The sequence below is a fragment of the Struthio camelus genome, chromosome 18, assembly GCF_040807025.1.
Source record: "Struthio camelus isolate bStrCam1 chromosome 18, bStrCam1.hap1, whole genome shotgun sequence".
Taxonomy (NCBI): Eukaryota; Metazoa; Chordata; class Aves; order Struthioniformes; family Struthionidae; genus Struthio; species Struthio camelus.
In genome coordinates, this window is record NC_090959.1 from 12,487,684 (window position 1) to 12,505,756 (window position 18,073).

The window sequence follows — 18,073 nt, forward strand, 5'->3', positions numbered from 1 at the left end:
GGTGATCAACAGCGTCTGGCAATGGTGAGGGCAAATGGCGGCTTATGCAGCGTAAAACCAGTGGTACCAAGTTAACGTGTCAGCCTCTTCTTTGATATATTTATGCTAGAATGTATAAATGCTAGATATGACTTTATAGCACTTTAGCGCTTTCCAGTAATGCATTTTTGTACTAGTAGTATGACATTTAAAGCTAGATTTACTGTATTGTCCAGCGGCGGCTGCACTATGGCTCCTAAATCCCAACAAGATGGCAACACTCAGCTCTTTCCTGAAGCTGCTATATTGAAGGCTGCAAATACCTCTGTACTTAAGCTTCTCGAGGCTGATTTTTCTGGGCAGTTTTCACTGCTGCAGCAGATGAAAATTTAACATAGGCAAATAGAGAGTGAGGGGTCAGGCAGGGCGAGCCATACCATGTACACCTGACTGCGGTAATGTTCCTGTGCACACCTGTGTTGATAATAGCAATGCTGGGAAATCCCGGAGCATGTGAGCGTGTGTGCAGATGGAGAGGAAAGGAGAGTGACAGAAAAAAAGTTTTAAGCCTAGAAACGAGGATATCTGAAGGAATGCCTGAATTCAGATTTGAACTGAAGCACCCTGGAATGTATTGCCTCCAGTTTATTACTGAATATTAAAGAGTGCAGGTTATCAGTGCAGGGAGAATCATCTGAGCATCCCAAGTCTGTGCCCTTCTGTGATCTCATTTGCATGCAATTCAGGGATCGTAGATAGTAGATTTCTAAGTAGTGTGAATTCTTGCACTCCTGAGAATCTCCTCTGTGCCTTTGCAGCAACAGTGCTTCATCAAGCTAGGCAAATAATTTTGCATGGAAAAATGGAGTTATAAAAAAACCCAGATCTTAAATATATTTGTTAGCATAACTGTGCAACGTTATCAATGGACCTCTGTCTCTGCAGATACACCTGCAAAATCAGGTTCTTGAGAATGCGGCTTGGAGCAGGTTTGGAAGAATTTGGAGGATTTTGCTAGCACCTGATATTTTATAATGCTGACAGCCATTCACTGTTGCCTTATTAGTGTGATTATAAATGACAGAGTGCATTAGGTGTAGAGTTTTGACTGATGTAATTTTTGCCAGCAGTGCAAAACATTATTTTTTTCATACAGCTCTGCTTCTTCTTGCCATTTAAGAGCATTGCAGCTCACCAGTGTATCACTAATGGAGCAAGATTACAAAGGAAGAAGAACGGTGCCACCAAAAACTGTGTTTTTCCAATGCATCGCAATTAAGCAAACATCTGTGGTAATCTATTAAAGGTACCATGCAAGGAAAAACAATGTTCTTGTGCTCGTCTTTGCTTGCTAAGTGATAAAAAGGTCAAAGAGTTTGGGGATTTTGTATTTATCGCTAAATGTTTTTTTTTTCTTCCAAGCTTTTTCCCCCATATGTGATACCTTTCAGATTTTGTCCAGCAAAGGTTTGATGGAAGACTCTAAGGAAGATTGGCTATTTAGAGAGATTACAAGTTTTCAAGAAACTGGACTATGGAAGTAAAAGAGTAAGTGATTTTATTTTCTTTATTTACTTCAGTTGCCTACAGGGAAAATCCTCAACTTCAATGCACATGACCCATTTTCTTGACATTGAGGTCAGTTTTCTGATTTCATCATGCCTTTGACATGACTGAAGAATGAAAGGTGATTAGAAAAAAGGTATCTCACCGTTCTGTAGGTTTCTTTGTTATTCTATAGGTACTATCTGCATCTCTTCTAAATTCCTTTACATTATGTTCAAAATCATCTTTGAAAGTAAATGTTCAGATAATTTCTTTGTTAGGATTTTAAACCTGATGCATGTATATGTGTGTGTGTGTGTGCGTGCGTGTGTGTGTGTGTGTGTGTGTGTGTGTGTGTGCATATGCATGCATGCAGAAGAAGATAGTTTAAAAAAAAAAAAACACTTGTTGGATAAGATTCCCTGAAGGTGAGCACACTGCAGGACTTCTCAAGGCTGAGGTGGAAAAGACTGTTCCTGGACCCATCACTCTGTCAGTGGAGAAACCTTCCCGAAGCAGCCATGGTAGTTCCCCGGCAGTTTTTTTCTTAAAACATGGTGCATTGTTTAAGTTACCATTTGGCTGTATGTGCTATGAAAGCAGAGGAATGGATAAAAAGAGTTTCTAATGAAAGATGTTGCTACAGTACAAGTGCAGCTCAATATAGGGATGGTGCACTCTTCTTCTTCTAAAAGAGCAAAAGAATTAGGAGGCTGATGCTGAAAGACTTATATTAGCTTCAGCCTGAACTGGGCTGAGCAATGTTTTTAGAGCTCACTTCTATGCCTGCATATGAAATATTTGCTTTTCTGTCATTTTAGCCTGTGGATTTCTCCCTTTTTTGGTACTGCAGCTTTTACTCTGATTGTAGTATATGGAACTAGCTGTAAGATCCATGTAGGATACATCCATAGCCTGTGTGATCCATCAAGGCTATATTTTTTAAAGTATGAATTTGTGCCAAGAGTTTATCTTTTTGCTTTCAGAAAAGAGCCTAACTGAATACATGAATTCTGATTTCACATTTAGCGTTGTGGTGTTTTGACTGTGTTTTTGGTTTTTGATTGTGTTTTTTGATGCGGAGTCTGCTTCCTGTGCTAATGAACTGGGTTTTATTAGACACATAGTCCAGCAACAGCTTCCTTTGAAGCAAAATTCTGGCTAATAGCAATGAAGTTCATCCCATTGCTGCTCCCACTGGAAATGAAATGGAGGGAATATAAAAATCAGAGGATCACTGCGGGCACAGTGTCACAGCGCTGAGGAGGTGTCTCGGGATCATCAGGTAGAGCTACAGGGGTCTAGGGGACCATGCCACCCACCTCTTCCTTGGTCTCACCCAACAGAGCCCAGCCCTACCCAGCACAGGGATTACTACCATCATGTTATGGATGAGGAGACTGAGATAAATACAGATGCAGTGCCACATGGTCAACCCCTGTCCTAAGAGGCAGACAGGCTGAAAATTCAGGTCTTTCCAACTCCTGTCCTGTACTGTGGCTGCAGGAGAGCTTGGGCTAGCTCCCTCACAGGTATCGCTCTCCTGCCACGACCATCCAGCCCAGCGGACGTTGTGAGCGAAAGCCAGAGATGCTCCTTGCTGGAGCCCGAGGCAGCTGCACGTCGCTGCTGAGCCTCTGCCTCCTGCCATGAAGCATCTGACCTAGGGCCTGAGAGAGCCCCGTGTCAAAGTCTTGTGCTCATTCCCGTGAACTGCTAAACAACACACCCTTTCTGCTGCGGGCTCACCGCACGCTACTGCCAGGGGACACTGTCTCTCCGTCTCCATCAGGAACGAGCAGCAAGGAAACATAGCTAGAGTTGTATTTATTAAGAAAATTAATAGGCTAGGGAAAAAAGTACACGGGTTGCAGGCACACTTCCCCCTCGCCTCCTGCAGAAGCGGGGCCGGGAGCGATACCGGGAGCGGGGCTGGCGAGCAGCGCTCGACGGCGCGTCGCCGCTGGCTCCTCGGTGGCTTCACCTCCCCGGCCGGCAGTCCGGGGCCTCGAGGGGCGGCGGGAGGTGCCAGGGCCGCCCCCACCCCGGGGGTGCGGGAGGAGGAGGGAGAGTGCGGGCCGCCGCCGGGACGGTGCAATTAAGCCAAGCGCCTCCCTGGGACGGCCGCTGCCCTCCCCCGGGGCGGGGGGGCGAGGAAGAGGCTCCCCGGGACGCCCCGTGGGTCAGGGATGCTCTCCCCTTCCAGCGGGCAGCGGTGCGAGCTGCCACGGCGAATAACACCCCCCCCCCCGCCCCGCCGCGGGCGCGGTAAAGCGGCCGCTCGGCGGCAAAACTTCCTTAAAACGTCCCCGCTCGGCTACGCCCCGGCGGAATCCGCATCCAGCAGCGGGAAACAACAACAAAAAAAGGCCGTAAAAGAGAATAAAAAAAATCAGTGCTGGCAGCCCGGCGCGGAAAACCCCGCGCGGCCCTCGGGAGCGGATTTTTTTTTCTCTCCTTTAAGCCTGGTAGCGCTCCGCCGTGCGCGCAGCGGGGCCGCGCCGGGGGCCGGCGCGCAGGCGCGCTCCTCCCGCGCCCAGGTGTACGCGGCGGCCGAGGCGGAGGCGGCGGGAGCTGCCGGCTCCGCGCGGCTCATGGCTCTGCTGGGCAGGATCGACTGGCAAGTAGGTACCCGGGCACGGGGAGCGGCCCCGGCCCCGGCCCGCGGGGGCTCCGCGCGCCCCGCCGCCGCCCCGGCTGGCTCTGCTGCCCGTCGCGGGGAGGCGGCGAGCTAGGGGAGGGCACCCCGCTTTCCCGCTCCTCGTCGCGTGCTTGGTGTGGAAGTTGCACGGAAAGTGTCCCGGGGCTGCCAGGCAGCGGGGCCAGCAGCTCCCTTTGCAAAGCTCTGCAGGAGCCGAGGCGAAAATCCAGACAGGTTGCTGCCGTCTCATTACTGATACAGATATGTATATGTTTAAATAATTTTAAGAGGAAGAGGGATGTAACAAATTAGCATCCCCAAGCTCTCTTTTAATTGCTGCCAAATAGGAAAACTACTGAATGTGACAGAGGCTCAGCAGTAGGCTTTGGCTCCCCTCCTAGGAGAGCGTTCACACCTGGGGATGCTTTACAGCCCCATATAGGAAACTGCATCCTCGTAAAAAGAGACGTGCGTGCGGGGGGCACGAAACTTGCGGGAAGCAAGCGTTTCTCTTGGAAGCAGGTGATGCCCCCAAAGTACGGGCGCCAATTTTAAAAAAACGTAAGTGAATAAAGCTGCCACCTGTCAGCAGCCACCCCCCTGGCTGCTACTCGGTTCCTGCACAGCTCCGACCGGCTCTCTGGTGGGATGTCCTGGAAGGGGCCGTGCCCTTGCCAAGCCCTTGTTACCTGCTCCTTCGCCTTTCCTGAGCCCGGGATCTCCTGCAAAGGGAGAGTTTCGATCGGGAGAGTTTGGCCAAGCGCAGGAGGGGGACACCCGGGTCCTGCTGCAGGTGGTGGCGACGCCTGGCCGGCTACCTGGACCTGCCTGGCCGAGGTCTGGCAGAGTTGTGGTCGCGTTATGGATGTGCAGGACTGCAGAAAGCCGCGCCTCGGAGAGAATTTCAGAAAGCGTTACCCCCCGCCCCCACCTCGGAAAGGCCCGAGAAGGTGAGGATTTGCCCAGTTCTCTGGCCGTTTGCGTTGGCGTTTAGTCAAAGCATCCCTCGACGGCTCTGCAGTGGCCCTGGGGATGGCAGGGGAGCGCCGCGGCGGGCAGCAGCCTCGCTCCTCCGCGGCCCGGCGCAGGCCGTCGGGGCGGCCCCGGGCGGCGGCACCTGCGCGGCGGCGGCCGGGGCGCGCAGGCAGCTCCGCTCGGGGGCCGGGGCACGGCAAACCCCGGCAGCCGCTTCCTTACGCAGCGCCCCGCGGAGTCCAAGCGCGAGCGCCTTTCCCTGGGAACCGTCGGTTCTGCGAGTATAGAGATCGAGGAGCAAGTGGATGTTTTAGAAAGCTTGCCTTAGACTTCGCCCTAACTAGCCTTTTCTCTGCTTGCAGAGATTGGTTTGTTTTCTAGGAAGATAAGCGGCTATTTCGAGCCTCTTGTTTGGATAATTTCTTCTAAATGCTTCATCCTCTTCCACTTTTTTTGGTTAATTTATCAAATAAATAGGAGGGAACTGAATTCAACTTTTTGCTTTTGGCCACCAAAATAAACAAAATGAAGATGTTGAGACCTTGAAAAATTCTAAAGAATGAAAAAATCAGGATCATCCTTTAGTGTGACGTTTCTGAGTAAAAAGAAAATCAGGCTTCTGAGGTTATGATAAAAATGACCAGAATTACTACGATGCAGGGTCCCTTGAAAGAAGGTGAACTGATCCCAAACCTGAGAAGCTCGACGGTTCCTTTCCTCGTTTCTTTTTAAATCCATCTTGTCCCTTTAATACAAATGAACTTTAAGCTCCCCCTGTCTTTTATTATTTAGATTCCTAGTCTTAATGACGCCAGGAGCAGCGCGAGCACACTTGCTATTAATCGTCGCGAACTGCATTTCAAAGAAACATCCCTGGAAGAAAAACACCGTCGTTTAAAAAAATAAATAGAGACTCCACCAAAAATGATAATGCGGAGTCCCTGCTGATGGGGCTTAATGCAAGTGCTGCACATCAGCACCTGCATGTTAGATAAGGCAGATAACACCTCCAACAGTTAGTTCCAGCACCACTATCCTCCTCGTTTTTATTTTTAGATCCTTCATTTATTCGGCTTGAGGGTTTTTTTTTTCCCCCCTCTCCTCCTTCCCTGATCCTTAGGAAAAAAGTAAGGGAAGCTGTGAACTGGTTTAAATCTTGAGACGTGGGTCTATCTCGGGCCTTCAGTAACAGCTCCCGAGCGGCTCGTCCGCGGGCTCAGAGATAGCCGTGGAGATCTCCGCAGCCAGCACTGTCCAGGGTCATCTTTTGTCCCTGCCACAATAAACAAACACTTGCTCCTCTCATGTAAATGAGCAGTGATCCGGATGCACCTTAAAACACTGGGAGAAGTCGTTGCTTTTGAAAACGATGTTCATTTTGTCTGACGCACGTAACTGCATAGATCAAATGCCTGCAGAAAGGTAGCAATTTTGCAGGGCAGTATTTTCTAAGCTTAGATGAAAGTGTGCTTACAGCGTCCACAAACGCCTGTCTCACTTCCCACCTGCTTCCCCAGCGCCAAATTCGCGCGAAAAAGATTAGACCGATTGGATTTTCGTTTAAAAAAAAAAAAAAAAAGCCCTAACACGATGAACCAGTGGCACAATTCACACCGCCTCGAATCGGGACGCTCAATCACGTCTGCTTTACCTAAGACGGATTCGACACAACTGCAATAATCTTGTCGGATAATTAAGTAAATTATACCTTAAACATTGGTAGCTTACAAGTTGTAATCAGTAATTCAAACTCCCGACAATTATGCAAATTGATTTCATACTGGCGCTCATACTTTCTCGCTTTTGCAACGCGGAGCGGTGCGGCTGTTCGGCGCGGGCGGGCAGCAGCCGCAGCGGTGCGTTTCGGTGCCGGTGGGGGCCGCGCAGCCCCTCCGCGCGTGGGGAGCGAGCTCCCCGAGCCGCCCCCCCCCCCCAAGCCGGGGGAGGGGGGAATTTTCGGGGCGGCCTCGACCCGTTTGCTTTGCACTGGGCAGAGGAGCAGCACCCACGCGAGACCCCACTCCCCGCGGCCGCAGGAGCGCGGCGGCGGGGGGGAGGAGGCCGCGCCCTCCCCTCCGCGGGCGCGGAGAGCGGCGCGGAAGGAGGGGCTTGGGGGCTGCGCGCTGCCTCCTGAGTGGCTGGCGCGGAGCCGCCCGTGAGGAGCGCCGCGGCTGCCGAGCCGTCCCTGGGGAGGAGTTATGATAATACTATTGCCATTAAGGGCGTCTAGGCAGGGAAAAACCCGAGTGACCAGTGAGCGCGGAGACGAGTCCGTCCGCAGCCTTCATGCCTGCCCGCTGAGGCCCGTGCGCGGCAGCTCCTCTCCCCCGCGCCGACGTGGATTTACCGCCCGTGGCGGGGCGAGGACCTGCGCCGCTCTCCGCGCCCGCCCGCGCACCTGGTCTGGACGCTGGACGCCATGTTGTGGAAACTAGCCGATAATGTCAAGTACGAAGAGGACTGCGAGGTGAGCGGCGGGGCCGCGGCCGGAGGGGTGGGGGGCCGCCGAGGGGGCCGCCCGGCCTTGCCCGCTCCTGGCCGCGGCCAGCCGGCACCGGCTCCCCCCCCCGCGCCCGCCCGAAAACACCCCGCTTCCCCCCCTCCGTTTTTTTTGGAGGTGCGATTTTTATTATTATTATTAATTCACTTTTTTTTTAGTCTCTCGATAACTCCTTAAGGAAGAGCCGGAGTGCAAACGCCGGTGCCCCCCCCCGCGGCCGTACGGCAGAGGGATGCCCCCGCGGAGCGGGTGGGAAGAGTAAGAGCGCGGCTGAGCGGCCGGGCGGGGGGCGAGCGCGGGGGCGCAGCGCGGTGCCGAGCGGCCCAGCCTGTCGGACCGGTCCGGCCGCCGGCCCTGCGCGCCGGGGAGAGGGCCGCGGAGCAGCCCACCGCTGCGATGAGCCGGCCCGTGCTCGGCGCCGCCGCTAGCGGCCCTTGGCACGTCTCCCCCCGCCCCGCGGGCTGCGCCCCGCTTCTCGCTCCCCCCGCGCCGGGCGCCGCCGGTCGCGGTCTGCGTGTTTGGCTGCTGCAGATGAGCTGCAGCCCCCGCTTCACGCTCCATTGGGACCCCATTCACCTCTTATTAACCAGCCTTGTTATTTTAATGACCGTGAAGCCAGAAGCTCGCTAAATCCCTGGATCAGCTCGGTGTAGACGTTTTAAGTGTTGCCTGCGGAGTTTTGGGAGGACGAGGACGGCGTGGCTGGAGAAACGCGGTCCTTCGCTGCCGGGCCGCGGCGGCAGCCGCGCACCCCGCCGGCCCCCGGGTGCCCTCCGCCCGCCCTGCCTCCCGCTCCCGGCCGCGGCAGCCCAGGTTTGGGTGAAACCCGGCTGCGTCGGTGACTTTTTTTTTTTTTTGAGTCTTCCAAGAACTTTTTAATGCAAGCCTGCGGGTAATGCCGTTGTATTTGTGAGGAGGACGAGACGAGCGGGCACTGGTTTGTAAGCCCTTTCCCTGCGCTTGGGGGCTGCCTTCCTCAGTTCCGCGCCTGCGGAGAGAGCCCGGCGGTGGGGCGCGGAGCGGGGCGGCCCCGTCCGGTCCAGCCCCTCCGCGCCGCCGCCTCTCGCTCAGCCCGGCCGGGCCGCCCCGTCGCGGGGGCCCGCGCTGACCGGCCGGCCCTCTCCCCCCACCCCTGTGCTTGCAGGACCGGCACGATGGGAGCAGCAACGGCAACCCGCGGCTGCCGCACCTCTCGGCGGTCAGCCAGCACCTCTACAGCCCGGCTCCTCCGCTCTCGCACTCGGGCGCCTCCGACTTCCAGCCGCCCTACTTCCCGCCGCCCTACCAGCCTCTGCCTTACTCCCAGTCCAGCGACCCCTACTCCCACCTGGGCGACCCCTTCTCCATCAACCCGCTGCACCAGCCGCCGCCGCCGCCGCCCAGCCAGCAGCAGAGCGCCTGGCCCGGCCGGCAGAGCCAGGAGGCGGCCGGACTCGCCCCCCACGCCCGGCCCGGCCTCGTCCCGCACCTCTCGGCGCTGGAGAGCGGCTCGGCCGGCGGCCGCCGCGACACCTACCGCCGCTCCGAGCTCCTGCTGCCCCACGGCCACGGGCTGGACGCCTCGGCGCTGGCCGACAACCTGGGGCTGCACGACATGGCTCACCAGATGGAGGAGGTGCAGGTAAGCGCTCGGCTCGCCCCAGCCTTGGGGCAAAACCCTCCCTTTGCATCGACCGACGCTCTCCCCGGCAGCACGGGTAGGGCTGGGTTTAGCGAGAGCCACCTGAGTCGTGTCCTCTAAAAACTTTACAAGGTGCGAAACTCTCTCCCCTTTCTCTTTCCAGAACGTGGAAGATCAACACTTATTAATGCATGACCAGACAGTCATTAGAAAAGGTCAGTAAGCTGGCATTACGGTTTACTTTCCCTTGTCAGTAGTTAAATTTTAATTTGTGCGTGGTGCCCGGAGGTGGATTGATGCCTTATAATCCTTAGGAGAAAGATCCTTTAGGATTGGGAGGGCGGAGGGGAAGACCCGCACCAGACCCTCTGTCCCCGTCCCCATCGTGTGCTGGGTGGGAGAAGTCCTTGGGTTTGCAAACGGTGCCGATGGCAGGGCATCCTGGACGGGGAAGCCTGGGGGGCGTTTCCGACGGCCCCCGCAGGGGTGCCCTTGCTGTTCTGTGTGCCTTTAATCGAAACCGGGATCTCGGGCCGAATTTAATGCTGCCCTGGAATTCATGCATGCCGAGTGACACAGGGCTCTTCTGGTTTTGTTGCTAGCACTCGAAGGCAGTTTGCTTTTTCCTTCAACTTCTTTACAAGAAACACTTGAGGAGTGAATGAGCTCCCTGGCGTAAGCCTGTTTGGCGTTATCCTAATCGAAATGGTTTTGCAGTTGAGGCTTTACGGAAGGCAAGAGGCGTATTGACTCAATTTGAGAGTACAGTCGTTCAGGGTTTTTTTTTTTCTGCTTTTGTTTTTAAACAAATTTGTGCTTCAAAAAAAAATCGGTGGAAGTTTCCTCTAAAGACTTCAAACAAATAAGCTAGCTGAGGAAAAGCAGGAGTGTTGTCAGAGCACTGATTGCTGCATTTAGCTCATGGGAGAATTATTTTGCTGTCAGATGCACCACTGAAAAGTCTTCCCCCCTCCGGGAAGCGAGGCCAGCCTCGCTCCTTAACCCTTTCCGACCGGACTGGGTGGATTTACAAAGGGTGGAAAAGCTGGATGTGTGGTTGGTTTCTTTGCAAAGCTTTTGTTGTCCCCGTTCACCTAAACCTGAAGTTTTACTTTCAGTTCTTTTCTGGGCTTCAGTTGTCTCTGTTGCGCTTTCTGATCCGAGTTTGTTGGGATCCAATTCCCAGGGCGGTTTCCCGAGTGTCCGTGTTGGCAAGGGTGGGAGGGAGGTGAGGCGCAGTGGTAGCTGGAAGCCGCCTCTTGCGCTCGTGGGAGGCTAGGAGACCTCTCCCTGCGCGAGAAGAGGTTTTGGCAGTAGCTGAGGGATGCTAATTTGTACTCGGTAGTTGTATCAGGCTGCTTATAAGTAAGAATTTGTTAACTTGTGGCATACTGTTTCACTGGGCTGTATGCAGAATGGCTTTTTTTTTGGAGGGGGGTGCATTTTATTTTTTAAGAGTATTCTTAATTACAGTCAGCAACTCCTTGAAAGTGAGTGTGACAAAAGATAGCTATTGTTCAGGGCCAGTTGTGGGGACCTTCCCTCTGCAGTTAGCGCCGCGCTGCAGAGCGGTTGAGAGTCAGTGCTGAGCATGTAGCACAAAATGAAATCCCCTCTCCTGCTCTTTATTTGCACAAAGGAAAATCACTTGCCACTTCCTATTTATTTTTGTCTTTTATAAAATACCTGCTCTCCCTCTTCCTCCTGCAGGTCCCATTTCTTTAACGAAAAACAGTGCTCTCAGTCTGCCCTGCCAGAAAGATGGATTAATCGGAGTGGTCATAAACCCCAATGAAGTATTTTGCTCTGTTCCGGGAAGACTTTCCCTCCTGAGCTCCACGTCCAAATACAAAGTGACAGTAGCAGAGGTTCAGAGAAGGCTTTCGCCCCCCGAATGCCTCAACGCCTCCCTGCTGGGAGGAGTGCTCCGAAGGTAGGCTACGGCCCGCAGCCACGCTCCGTGCGTCTACTGGTACTGATCTCTAGTTTTATTATTTTTTCCCCTCCGTGCCTGTGTGCGCCAGATTTTAGCACAACGAGGAGCTAAGAAATAGCGGATCCAAAGTCTTTTATCCAACTGCTGATTTTTTTAATTTATTTTATTTTTTTTAAGCCCAACAACACTGAATCCTAATAGGCTTTGGAAATAAAACTTCTTTGCACTTCTGCCACTTTTCCAAGAGAAGTGCTATTAACAGTTCTGACAGCAGCTCTCGTACTCTGTCTAAAAGTCTGATTTTTCTGGCTCTAAGCGTTGCTTATGGAGCTTTCTTGTTCCCATGACAAGTTGTCTCCCCAGGAAGTGATTTTAGATTAAATCTCCTGATTTTTGACTCAGCATTTAAAAGGATGCTTTCTATATCCCTTTTTGCATACAATTTTAATTTAGGTTGCTATCATTGTACAACTGTTGGTTTCGATGTTGCAATTTTAAATGTTTTTGATTTTTGACCTCTGTTGTGTTTCATGCTGGCTGGTTTGTAGTAGATTATTTCAAATGTAGGTCGCTTGAAAAGGGAGCCTGTTTTTCATCTTTCCCCCAGTAGAACCTTACTGAATGTCAGCAACTGGAATTTCTCATCTTTTAAAAAAAAAAAAAAAAGTCCCCTTGAAGATAAATAAGGCCCCTTTTTTTCCTCTAATTACAGAGCCAAATCTAAAAATGGTGGCAGATCATTAAGGGAAAAACTGGATAAAATTGGCTTGAATCTTCCAGCTGGTAGAAGGAAAGCTGCAAATGTGACGTTATTGACATCTTTGGTGGAAGGTCAGTCTTGAATGTCTCTTAAAAATAAACTTTTTTGCTTTCCCCTCCTTGTGTACAGCTTATATACTGCAGGCAAAGCACAGGAAGGCTGGCACATCAGCAGGCACCATTTTTATTTTATTTCTTTTAAAAACGGGCGCGTTGGCGACACTGCAGCTCGTAACTGCCGCGTTGCGGGTCGGGGCTCCTCCTTCCCCCTTGCAGCGGGCTGTCGCAGCCCTCGGCCTCGGGCAGCCCCGAGCGGCTCCCCTCCGCCCGGCCGTTGGGCACCCTCCTCCTCCCGGCCGCCTTTCGGAAAGGTGCCGGCAGGGCAGGCAGAAGGGGTGAAACTCGGCCTGTCGGCGGGTTGGGTTCCCTCCCGGGAAGCGCTCGGGTCCGGGGGCAGGCGGCCCCGGTGCCTGGCCCTACCTCAGCGGCCTCCGCAGCAGCTTTCCTAATAAATGAGCATATAAAGTGAGATTTATAGCTCTTGACTTCCTGATAGGAAACTGGAGCCCCTTTAATCTGCAGCATGTTGTGTAGACCCTCTCTCAGTTTAGCTGAGCTTGACAGATGTGGGTATCGGTGTATTTATGCCTGTGTGTGGTTACGCTATGTGGTTCTGTTTAAGGCAGCTCCTGGTAGTGGTACAATTTAATAGGACAAGAAGCAACAATTTAAACGTGGGAAAATGGTACGATACTGTATTTCTATTGCACTTCTGCATTGTCTCTTAAAACACCAACTTCCACTAGAAACCTTTTTTGGAAGTTAGTGTTAAAAGAGTAGAAGTAACGTGAAAGGGAAGAGTGCCTGTGTGCGTGCACGTGGACACGCGCATGGTAGAGGAGCGCACGGACTGATCGTGCCTGGCAGTTCTTCATCGCGGCAGTGTTTTCAGGCTGAAAGAGTGGCCTAACTATACATCTTTCTGTGTTATTTCTGTAAGATTATTGGAAAAGTTGTTAGAAAATAAATTAATAAATTAAACAAAAAAAGTCCTTTATTACATGGGTGGAGTTTAGTTACCAATTTTTAAAATATCAGTGCTTTTTTTTTTTTTTTTGAGACTAAGTTATAAGTTATAGCCTTCATTGTGCAGTTTGTCTGGAGAGAGGCAAGATTTTTTTATTTCCAGTATAAGGACAAAGGAAAATTAGATATATTTTGTAGGAGTGATTTTTTTTTTTCTTGATGTAAATTTACAAAGAAAGACTGTATATCTACTGATTAGAAACCAGTAACAAATAGTATGATGGAAAAATACCAGTGTTTGTTTATATTAAAAATAAGAGCATACTTCAAGAATTCAAAGTACCTTGTGTAATTCCCTGGTGTCCTTATAATAAATAGATGTAATTACGTTTAATAAGCATTCCCTTTTCCCTGTGCCAGGTGAAGCTGTACATCTTGCTCGTGACTTTGGCTACGTATGTGAGACAGAGTTTCCGTCCAAAGCAGTGGCCGAATATTTAACTAGACCGCACATGGGCCGCAACGAAATGGCCAACAGGAAGAATATGCTTCTTGCAGCAAAGTAAGTTTTGAGGGTTGCATTTTTCTTTTCCCTTTTTCTTTTTTTCTTTTCAAAGATGCTTTTGTTTTGACCCTGCGTATCTGTGGTTGTGTACAGAGTCGCGTGCGTTTTCTTGTGCAACTTGAACTGGGGAGGTGAAGCTACTCTTTTGATCCGGTTCTGGTTTTAATTCAGTTATGACAGCAATTATTTTAGTTTGAACCAATAATAATAGTAAGATAACTCTAAACCAGTCTGAACCGATTCACATGGGGGGGGGGGGGAGACTAAAGAAGAAGTCGCGTGCCAGGGCAACGAGATCTCTAAGCAGCGGAGGACGTCCCCAGGCCTGGTGCGGCGCGCGGGTGGCCCCGGAGCGCTGCTGGCGGGCGCGCTGGGCGCGAGGGGAGCTCCGCCACCGTGTCCCTGTTGGGGACAGGAGCAGCGCCCGGTCCTCGGCCGGGGCAGAGCAGGAGCCCCGAGGCGCGCATAGTCCCTTTGCGCTGATACCTGAAGAGCATCGCTGCAGTTCAGGGTAGCCCGTGGCAGATAGGAGAAGTCCCTGTGCTTCATTGAACGCCTTCTGCAAATGCTGATGGAGAGGTAGAGGGGAAGCTTTGGGGTCGCTGTGCCGCAGACCCTTGTACGTGCAAATAAACCGTGGCCATGGGAGGAAATCCATGTTTTCAGTTGCTTGCCTTAAAGGGGTGGCTGATGTGCTTGCTGCTGCCCAGCCTCCCCAAGCCAAGTTTAACTGGGCCTCTGGTCCGCGATGGCTGGGGCTGAGGTTGGGCCGATTCCTCACTGCTGAAGGCACCGTCCGTCCCTCTGCAGAGGGGCTGAGGAAAGAAGGGCTCTTGAAAGGGGCAGGAAGCGTTGCCCTGACCCGGGCGGGCTCGGACGAGGCGTGCGGCAGCTGCTCTGCCCCGCTCAAGCATCCTGCTCTCCCTGCAAAGAGATCTTACTTTATAGGAATATGTCTCTTAGACATAACGCCATCTGTCCTCCCCATAACTTGAACCCTGTACCTCTGGTGCGGCACTGACGCGGTTAGCGCTATCAGCGCTCAGTACCAGTCACGTTCTCTTTAGAAGATGTTTGTGACTGAGAAATCCCGCTAAAGCGATGATTCGGTTGGGATTGCTCGGCTCACGCGAAGCCACATCGAGGGGACAGGTTTGCAAGCCGCAAACAACATATGCTTGGGCGTTATTAACCGTCCGTGTTTTGCCAGGCACATGTGTTGGTGTTTGCAGGATCAGGGCCCCGGTCTCTGTTAAAGAGGGCACATACATATAATACGCACAGCTGAACTGAGTCTCCTATTCAGCTGCTTATTTCTTTCTAAATCACTGAACTGCAGCTGTGGAAGTTCTCATAGAAACTAGCCCTAAATCCCCAGCTCCCCTCCTTAAAATCTGGAGCAAACGATGCAGCGCTAGCCAGACACCAGAGAAGGGGAGACGATTCTGCAGAGTGCGGATGTGTTTGTGTGACGTGCAGATCAAACAGAAGGCTTGTCAGAAGCTGATACTAATAAATAAGCTTTAAGTTTAAAATTGGACTATGAAGGACACCGCTCTATTGCTTTTGCTGGAGTAATGAATTTCTGAAAACTCTCAGCAGTTCCCATGTATTGAACTGCCAAATGTTTGATACTGGGGACTTTTTTTCCCTTCTTCTTTTTGAGTGTTAAATGATTTTCTGCGAGGTTTCTCGCCTGCGTGTGCATGAAAGCCCACGGCGGTGTAAAGCGTGCCGGCTCTGTGTCTTGCAGGCAGATCTGCAAGGAATTCACCGACCTCCTCACTCAGGACAGAACCCCTCTCGGGAACACGCGCCCCAGCCCCATCTTGGACCCTGGCATCCAGGGCTGTTTGACTCATTTTAGCCTGATCACACATGGCTTTGGGAGCGCTGCCATCTGTGCTGCCATGACATCCGTCCAGAACTACCTAAATGAAGCATTAAAAATAGCAGACAAAACGTACATGAACGCTGGCGACCAGAGCCCCGCAGAAACCAACAAAACCATGGATAAAATGGATAAGCACAGGAAGTAAAAGGAGAGAAACCAGACTTCAAACTCTTCCTCCTAAACACAGACTGGGATCTTCTTGCCGGGGGGAATGTAGAAATTTGTTTTTTTTTTTTTTTTTTTTTAAAGAAAGGAGGAAAAAGAGGAACAAAAACCCCATCTTATTCAGGATCTTCACTCCCCCTGGATTCATGAGACAAGTCTTTCTAAAAGCTGCAGTATCCCTTATCTGTGGAAGCAATTACCAGAAGATAAGTACTTGGTACAAGTGTATTGAGATCTTTTGCTGTAAAAGTGGTGCTATATGAGGGTTTTGATGGAAATATACAAAGAGATATATTTAGATTTTTCCACATCTAAGTACCCGGTGGTGACCAACTTCACGTATAGTTTTTAAAATGCAGATTTTAGATGGGAGCCTATTTGATATCTGACAAAATTTCAGGGTTTTGTTCTCTCTAAATGCAGCAGTAACAATAAAGCAGTATTAAACAATGGTATATAGATTTATGTACGTTACAAATTTTTTTATGAACGCCTGAAAATAGTAAGATTATTCTGTTCTTTGCTTTATTTTCAAATTACCATAGGAGAGTACTAAAATCCTGGTAGATAAAAAGTTATCTGATGGCATTTGACATGCTTATTTTTATGGAAATATTCAGGCTTTCAAAAACTGCAGTAATGGTGGCTGCAGTGGGATGTTATCTTGATATTTTTTTAACAAGGAATAGTTCAAAATGAAAATGCTTTTAGAAAATGAATTTTTTTGTGTCTAAGGATATTGCAGCTTTATTCACATATTTATATTGTGTCTTGTTTTTTAAATTGGGGGGGTGGGACTTGAAAGAATAGGCACATAACTTTTTTTTTTTAAACTTTTGTTTTTGCCTATTAAGGCCAAAAAATATTTCCAGGGAGGCTTTATGTGTATTAAGGGAAGCAGTATGTTGAATGTAAATATTTATTTATGTGTAATTTAATCGGATTTGTAAATAATGGTGAACTTTTTAATACTTTTTTTTATAAATGGGTTTCAAATTTTAATTTTGGTAAGTATTTCAAAGGTAATGGGTAAGCTAAACATATCTTTAGATTTATGCACAGGTATGTTATACAGGGTATTTAAGACTTGTTTTTTTTGTTTTTTTTTTTTTAAATCTCGATTCTTGCCACTGAAGATTAGATTTAATCTGAGGTGTATGTTCACAAAGCAATAATTTTGTGCATCATTCACCTGATAACTGACTAGACATGCGAAACGAGTGTGTGAGTTAGTGTGTATGTGAATAATGGAGGTTTTGACCTATCTTTACATATTTGTAAATGTTCCCACTATAATTCTGATGTATATGATAACCATATAATAAAAGTATTCTGGATAGAAGCATGGAATGTTTTGTTAAGCGAAAACGGTTTTGTTTTCTTTCTATACTTGAGGAATGTAGGGTGAGTAGCACTAGAGGACATTATGTATTGAGTCATAATTGCAGCACTTTGTTCAGATTAACAGAACAGAAATATGAAGCTGTTTGCCAGTAAAACTAATGGTTTCAATTAAACTTGCTATGTATCTCCAAGAATCTTTTTTTTTTCCCCCTCAGATGTCATTATCATGCTAGCTGCCTGTTTAAATAGGCAGCTCAAGACAAATTTCAAGGCTTCCTTTTAATAAAAATTAATCCTGCCCGCTTTGTTCTGTAGTGAATCTGACTATATTAGAATCTGCATCTGTAATGATTAATCTTTGCAAAATCCTGGTATATGAAAGCTAATGTATCTCCCATCTGGTTTTAGCCTCATTTTACTGAGTTGTGGAAATTTACAGCTTTTTGTGCTAATTTACTGCACAGAAACATCTTGTGCTGTGGTGGTGACAATGGATTTGAGGCCTTCAGTGGCGTTCAGTGTCCCGGATGCTAAATAGCCGAACAAGCGTTCCTGCAAAGAAACTTTTTCTAAGCACTTCACAAACCAGCGGTGACACTAACCTGGGCGTTATTCTGCAGCTGGCATTTCCACGTCCGTTAAATCTCTGCCTAGGCTGTGGCGAGGGCAAAAGTTACAAACGATCAGCTGGACGTGCATAGCTACAAGTAAGCGTTTGGTTAGCATTACTGTGGTGTGCTGCTTTGTTGAGAGATGTGGGGATGGAGTAATATGTACAATTTCTGAAAACTTGATTTATAAATTCTTTTTGTTTTCATTGTTTTTCCCCTAAAATAAAGGCAAACCTGCTGAAGGTGTGCAGGGAGACGAAAGGGAAGTTCAAAGACACAAATGAAATTGCTATTCCAGTGGTGAGCTGGAACAAACCTGGTTTTTGATTTGCCCTCCAGTCCCTGTCCTCCCCTGGAGAGGTGTGAAATTCCAGTCTTTGCATTTGTTAGACCCATTGTAGCGTTTGGGCAATAAGCATTTGGGACCATCTGTAGGCACGAACGCAGCCAGGACTTGTCACGACCAACAGAACTTGTTAAAATACATCATATGGGTACAGCAAAACGGTAGG

The 18,073-nt window shown here is 49.8% G+C and overlaps 1 protein-coding gene across 1 annotated transcript; it reads left to right on the forward strand.

The window, feature by feature from the left end:
- The first annotated feature begins 7,272 nt into the window (after positions 1 to 7,272).
- On the forward strand, positions 7,273 to 17,260 carry TFAP2C (transcription factor AP-2 gamma). The gene is made up of 7 exons (XM_068912372.1): positions 7,273 to 7,607; positions 8,785 to 9,261; positions 9,425 to 9,476; positions 10,972 to 11,194; positions 11,910 to 12,028; positions 13,403 to 13,544; positions 15,301 to 17,260. The coding sequence occupies exons 1-7, from the start codon at positions 7,560 to 7,562 to the stop codon at positions 15,584 to 15,586; spliced, it is 1,347 nt and encodes a 448-aa protein (XP_068768473.1). The 5' UTR covers positions 7,273 to 7,559; the 3' UTR covers positions 15,587 to 17,260.
- Positions 17,261 to 18,073: the final 813 nt, after the last annotated feature.

What these genes read in the sequence shown, in the direction of transcription:
- TFAP2C (XM_068912372.1), top strand. Translation starts at nt 7,560, where the DNA reads ATGTTGTGGAAACTAGCCGATAATGTCAAGTACGAAGAGGACTGCGAG. An exon ending in ACCAGATGGAGGAGGTGCAG is followed by an intron (nt 9,262 to 9,424) that starts GTAAGCGCTCGG and finishes TTCTCTTTCCAG; the next exon opens with AACGTGGAAGATCAACACTT. An exon ending in AATATGCTTCTTGCAGCAAA is followed by an intron (nt 13,545 to 15,300) that starts GTAAGTTTTGAG and finishes TGTGTCTTGCAG; the next exon opens with GCAGATCTGCAAGGAATTCA.